The sequence below is a fragment of the Lathamus discolor genome, chromosome 16 (genome assembly GCF_037157495.1).
Source record: "Lathamus discolor isolate bLatDis1 chromosome 16, bLatDis1.hap1, whole genome shotgun sequence".
Lineage (NCBI taxonomy): Eukaryota > Metazoa > Chordata > Aves > Psittaciformes > Psittacidae > Lathamus > Lathamus discolor.
This window is the reverse complement of record NC_088899.1, coordinates 6050797-6056979: the sequence shown is the minus strand read 5'-3', so window position 1 is coordinate 6056979 and position 6183 is coordinate 6050797. Positions and strand designations below refer to the sequence as shown.

At 49.4% G+C, this 6183-nt stretch overlaps 1 protein-coding gene across 1 annotated transcript; it reads left to right on the top strand.

Annotated features, from left to right (window-relative positions):
- The first annotated feature begins 456 nt into the window (after nt 1–456).
- On the top strand, nt 457–3545 carry FNDC10 (fibronectin type III domain containing 10). The gene has a single exon (XM_065696297.1). It carries the CDS (start codon nt 906–908, stop codon nt 1566–1568), a length of 663 nt encoding a protein of 220 aa, XP_065552369.1. The 5' UTR covers nt 457–905; the 3' UTR covers nt 1569–3545.
- The last annotated feature ends 2638 nt before the right edge of the window (nt 3546–6183 follow it).

The following is a 6183-nucleotide window of genomic DNA, read 5'->3' as shown; positions in this document are numbered from 1 at the left end:
GTATTTTTACTATTATTTCATTAGAGATCTCATGTTCCTACATTTAGACAAGTCTAGTGTAAATCTTTCAAGGGCTGGGAAAGCACTATGGTGTAATGCTGGGACAAGCACTGCTCTATCTCCTCCAGCTCTCTTCTGTGCTGCAACATGAACGGCTCTAGAGCAGATGGATACATTGTGGGTTGGTCCTGCTGCAGGGAGGGGAAAATGGCATTGATTAGAAGGGAAGTATCTTTTTCCTTTGGTCTCATAGACTAGTGCAGCTTTCTCGCTGCTACCAGCAGCCCTCATGGGGGACTCAAGCCTTTTTCCTTGTATTACATCCTTGCAGAGTTTCTGTGAATTCCTGGTCCTAAGGGGTTAACTCAGTCTCCGTCTGTAGCCATACCCATTAAAAAAATCCAGGCGCCCCCCAGTTCTTTTGACCACACTCGGTGACTTTCCCCAGCCCTGTCCTGGACCAGATCCCTGCCGGTCGTGAAATGCGGTGGCCCGCGACCCTTCCCGAGCACCGACGTCCGGCATCTGTACGCAGTGCCTGAACCCGCGTTTGCCTCTTCCCTTGAGGACGCGGTCCGGGGGGCTGCCCGGCACACCGGGGAGGAATGGGAGGAGCTGAGCCGACACCGTGCAGGCCCTTGCGGGCAGCGCAGCGCTCGGGACCCCCGAAAACCGCTCGTCGGGGGCTACTGGCCCCCCCGCACGGAGGGGCCGGAGCGGGTGCGCGTCCTGCGTGCGCTGCCCGGCGCGGCGGGTGCTCCGCAGCCCAGCGAGAGTTAACGGCGGAGCCGCCTCTCCATTGGCGGCCGGCGGAGCGGCTGCGGAGTCCGCGTTTATAACCGGCGCACGGGACGCCGCAGCCCTCCGCCGGCACCGCGGCTCGGCTCCATGCCGCGGCGGCCGGCATGCCCAGCCTGCTGCCGCCCTTCCTCGCCCTGCTCTGCCTCGGGGCGCCGGCGCCCGCCCTGAAGGCACCGCCCGCCGCGGGGCCAGACGGGTCCGCGTCGGAAGAGCCGTGGTGCCCCTACAAGGTGGGGGCCGAAGGAGCTGCGGACGGGCGGCTGTGCTTCCGCACGCCGGCCCGCGGCTTCCAGTGCCAGGCGCGGGCCTGCCGCGCACACCGCTCTCCGAGCGGCGCGCTGGTGGCCAACGTGCTGCGCAACGGCAGCGTGCTGCTGCAGTGGGGGCCGCCGCGCCCCGCCGCCGGCCTCCGCGGCTTCGCGCTCAACTGCTCCTGGGACGGCACCTACACGCGTTTCCCCTGCGACAGCGTGGAGCTGGGCGCCGCCTGCCGCGACTACCTGCTGCCCGAGGCGCACGGCAGCGTGCGCTACCGCCTCTGCCTGCAGCCGCGCTACGCGCCGCCGCGCCCCGCGCCGCCCGCACAGTGCGTGGAGTTCCGCGTGGAGCCGGCCGCCATGCGGGACATCGTCGTCGCCATGACGGCCGTGGGGGGCTCCATCTGCGTCATGCTCGTCTTCATCTGCCTCCTGGTGGCCTACATCACCGAGAACCTCATGAGCCCGGCGCTGGCCGGGGCCGCGGCCGCCGCTCCGCGCCGCGCTTAGCCCGCAGCGCTGCCCCGGCGCGGAGCGGTTCTGCTTGGAGCTCATCCAGGGGACGGGGGGACGGGAGGGGCGTGTGCGGCTGCAAACTGCGCTCGCAGCCAGGGCTTTCCGTTCCCAAACTTGCAGGTTTTGGGTTTCCCTCGCTATTCGGAGCTTTCCTTCCTCGCAGGGTGGCTTTTCAGCCTTACGTGATTCCTGAACTCGGTGGATTTAACATAAAAGGTCCACAAGTGCCAGGGAAATGCCTGTTTTTAAAAGCAAGCAGCAGATCTCACAGAGGGCCCGCTTGAGAAGACAGCAGAACACCCCAGTTTTAAGCCTGAATCTCCTTGCTTGTAGACATGTGCTTGAATTTTTTCGTGAGGGGGGAACGTTGTGTGAAGGCTGTGAGAGAGAACAGACCGGTTCCCACACACAGCTGAGTGTGTGTTTGATCCAAAGCCCACCTAAATCTCGTGACTTACGTGGGTTTTGTATCGTGCCTTATGCTGCTCACAAATTCTGGGACCTGGACTGGCTGCTGTCCGAAACAACGGGGGTTTTCTGGTCAGCTTGAGCGACCATCAACGTCCTACACCGACTCAGCCTGCTTTTCTCCCACTAGAACTGTCATAGCGGTAGTTTCCACAAAGGGCAATGCTAAAGGGATAAATTTAGCCTGAAAATTCTGTTTTGTTGTGCAAGTATAAGTTGGTCCTTAATTATAAAGTAAGTACAGTGTCAGCACCATCACTGCCCTCCGACATCCCACCTTTTAGGAATGCTGCGTGCAGCTACGCTGAAGTCAAGCATCTTAAACACAGAGCTCACTGATGTTGTAGCCCAGCGTTTTGAGCGTAGGAGCACTCCCCGTTACCTGCTCACCCAATGCTGTAGTAAGGTTTTAGCCATAATCTAGTATTAATTCTATTGTGCCTTAGTGCTGAGAATTTGTCCCCTTTATAGCAGTATCTCTGTTCTTGTAGTCTTCATAGACAACTGTATCTCCCCTGGTGTTCTTGTCTCTGAAACTAGTGGTTGTTGGTTGGTTGTTCAGTTGTTTGGTTTTTAAACCCCACAAACTTCGGCTGATCATTACTTGAACTTTAACATATACACAAAAATAGAGCCAGTTACTATCTGAGAGGTGTTTATTTAGTGTGCTAGTTTTTACTTAGTGTTAGTTGTGTGTAGTTGACTGCTGTAACAGAAAATGACTTTATATCACCAAGCACCTGAAGCTAAAGCAGGGGAACAGCTCTTCTGTAAAGGGGTACTGTTATTAAAATACTTCAGTATTATATGCAGTCTGTTTGTGTAAATGTTCATCCCTGGTGAATGATCCCTGTGCTTTTCTTTGTGGAAGTAGTTTGTGAAGTAGAAACTTGCTAGTAGAGGGTAAATATAGAAAGTGTATGGAATCCTTCACAAAATGCAGTATTTGTACCAATAATCCCTTCAATAATGTGAGAGTGGCTGAGAAACCGAAGGTCTGTGTTTCATCAGGCAAAACCACCTTTTACTCGTGCATTATTCTTGCTTCATTTTCTTTCTCACATGCAGCTGACTCTAAATTCAACAGTGTTCTCTCTGTATTAACTCACCAATGTACTTGATTTAAGCAATATCGAGCAATGTGGCAACAGGAGGATGGTGTCATTTGTTGATATTGAAGGACAATGTCATCATTTTTACATGAAGACAAACTGTACCTAGTGGTTTTGTTCAACTAATTTACACACAGAGTAACTCTGGGACAGAGGTCTTGGGTCAGTCTTTCCTGTAGCCAGTTCTTCACAGGGCTATTAGAGCGGCACTGATTTTGTATATCTCTCTCAGCTTCTGTCAACCAAACGTTACTCTTCTGTTCTTCATCTTGTTGTGAATTGCCAGATGTGAAAATGAAATGTATAAACAATGAGCCTTGTACCACCTTGGCATTCACTTTAATAAATGAAGAGAATAATGGAAAGAAATTAAAACATCACAAATACTTAACGGTTCAAGATCTTGTTTGACTCAAAGTGAGCAAATCTGCCTGAAGACTGGTCATAATGGTATTTATTCCATTGCCTACTGTAAAATTACAACATTAATGGGAAAATGAGAAGATATTTATTCTCTGAATACTTGATTTGTTTTTGCGAGAGGTTTAGGTGATACTAGTTCAGGTTGGAGGAGACCTTTGGAGGTCATCTAGCTCGGCCTCCTGTTGGAAGCAGCGTCAGCTTGGGCTGGAGAGGTCCATCTGGTGCAGCTTAAAATACTCCTACCAACCAGGAGGTCACAACACCTGGTACAAGAAGCTCATGATTTTATGTGTCAAAAAGCAGGGGAAAGAGGCACAACACTTAAGATGATCACTTCAGTCTTTCACCTATGGGAAGCCTCATGTGAAATTTTGTATGAAAACTCACTGAGCCAAACCCATTTATTCCATGTCTTTGGTTGGAATATAAATGATCCCTATTGGACCTTTAGCTCCTAAATCCATCTTTGTTACTTAACATTGATGTAAGTCTGAGGAAGCTGAGCACCAAATCTAATTTACAGTTGTGTGTGTCCCTGTCTTCTATAGACACCTCTGCAGGTATCGGTAGGATACAGTTACCTGCTAAAACAGCAGCTAGCAGATACAAGGGAGATGTTATTTGTAGTCATCCCACATCTTCACACATCTGCCTCTGTGGATTGCATTGCAACAGCATGCTAGGCAAAGGAGAGACAAGAGCAAAACAGTAGACAAGAATGTAGATCCTGATGGAGGAAATTCTATAATTCTCTAGAGGATTATTTTTATCATTTTTTCCCTTATAAATGCATTATAAATGGGATGTGGGAAACTATCTCACAGTTTCTCATTCATTTTTGGTGGATTAAGGTTTAATTGAGCATACCTTGGTGTCTGGAAAAGAAAAATCAGAGTATTCCCTATTTCATTTTATGTGACATTAAGCAAAGAATTTGCTGACCCATTGATAACTGGGTTTTTCCTTCCGTTACGAGTATAGACGTTTTGGCAATAATAGGGAAAATTCCCTGTACGCAGACGTGCTGTTAATTTGACTCCCGCAAACCATTGTGAGACTGCACAGTGAAAGAAAGCTTTATCCAGTATTTGTAATTCCCCAAACATGCAGAGTACCTACGGGGTTATAATCAGATCCTGTAATCTATCAATCAAATGGCAGTATGCTGATTTCTTACTGCCAAGAAGCTGGCTGTTAATGCTTTGGGGAGAAGTGGAAATAGCTTCTAAGGCAACTACTACATATATAAGTACCTGGGTATTAAAAATCCATCTGGTACACTCTTATATACATACGGTTCTGTGTTTGCCTAGTGATTTCCAGCACAAATATCAAGCCCTGCTTCTGCAGGAGTACAAATGGAGTGATACACTTGTTAACAAGCCTTTTTTCCCCTTGCTTTGTGCTAAATAGAAGCAGCCAAGTTCAGCCTGACCCCAACTTTGAATCTTCTGGAGGAAACAGCCTGTGCCTCAGGCAGATCATCTCTCTTAATTCAATTATGATAGCGCTGTTTGTGGGACATAAAAGGCGAAGCTGCTCTGCTTGCTTTGGAGGTGCAAGTGGAAGCTGGTGTTTTGCTTCCATGGAGACCTGGAGTCTTGCAAGACATCAAACTGCTGCTCTCCTTTGGCACTGCGTTCCAAAAGAAAGGTTAGGAAGAGTGGGATGAAAGGAAGAAAAGTGGCAGGTAACAGTTATCCGTGTCACCTTCCTGTTAAAGGCTTAGGGATTATAGCAGTGATGCTTGCATGGGGTCTTTTTAGCCGGAGTGAATCTACCCTGACTGGTCTTGTTCCATCATAGTTCTGGTCACTGCATCTCCTGTCTTTACACATTGATCTCATCTAGGAAAAAATTGCCCAAATCCCTTGTTTCATTTTATTTTCACCCGAAAGAATTTGATTTTAATGCAGAAATTTTCATAGCACATATTTGGCCTTTAAAATTCACTGGCAGTATTTTCAGCCTGCTTTGCTGATACATATTTACATTTGATTTAAATTTGATAGCATTTGATGGCACAGCATAGTGCAGTATTTATACAATGCGCCAAGAAAACCCCTCCAAACCTGATTTTGGTGGGAGACTTTTCCGGACGACATCTCTGGACCTATTGACCCTTTGTAAACGTAGATATACACATGCAGGTAATTAATTCAGGTAACTAATTCACTAATTAAGCTATTCCAGAACTACCAGGTGGTTCGCAGGGTGCCTTTGCAGAGTAAGAAGTAAAGAGCCGGCCCTGCAGCCAGCGGGGCAGGTTTAGCGGGAATGGCTGAGAGGAGACCTGAGGTGAGAGGTTTTTGCAGGAAGGGCCGAACAGAAAGGCAGATTTCCATGGGGAACGCAGAAAGGAGAAGGATGGGCGGGTAATGTGGAAGAGCAGCGAAGGAGAAGGAGGAAAACCGACGTTTATCCCTGCGGGAGGCCGGCGCTGAGGGAGGAAGGGGAACGGCTTTCCTCATGAGGCGCTGAGGGGGCGCGTTTAGGCGGGAAACGTGAGGCAGGAAGATGGGAGGGGAGCGGTTTGCCCTGACTTCTGAGGGGAAGATTCTGTCGGGAAAGCCGAGGAATACTGAGGAAAGCAGCGGGAAATACAA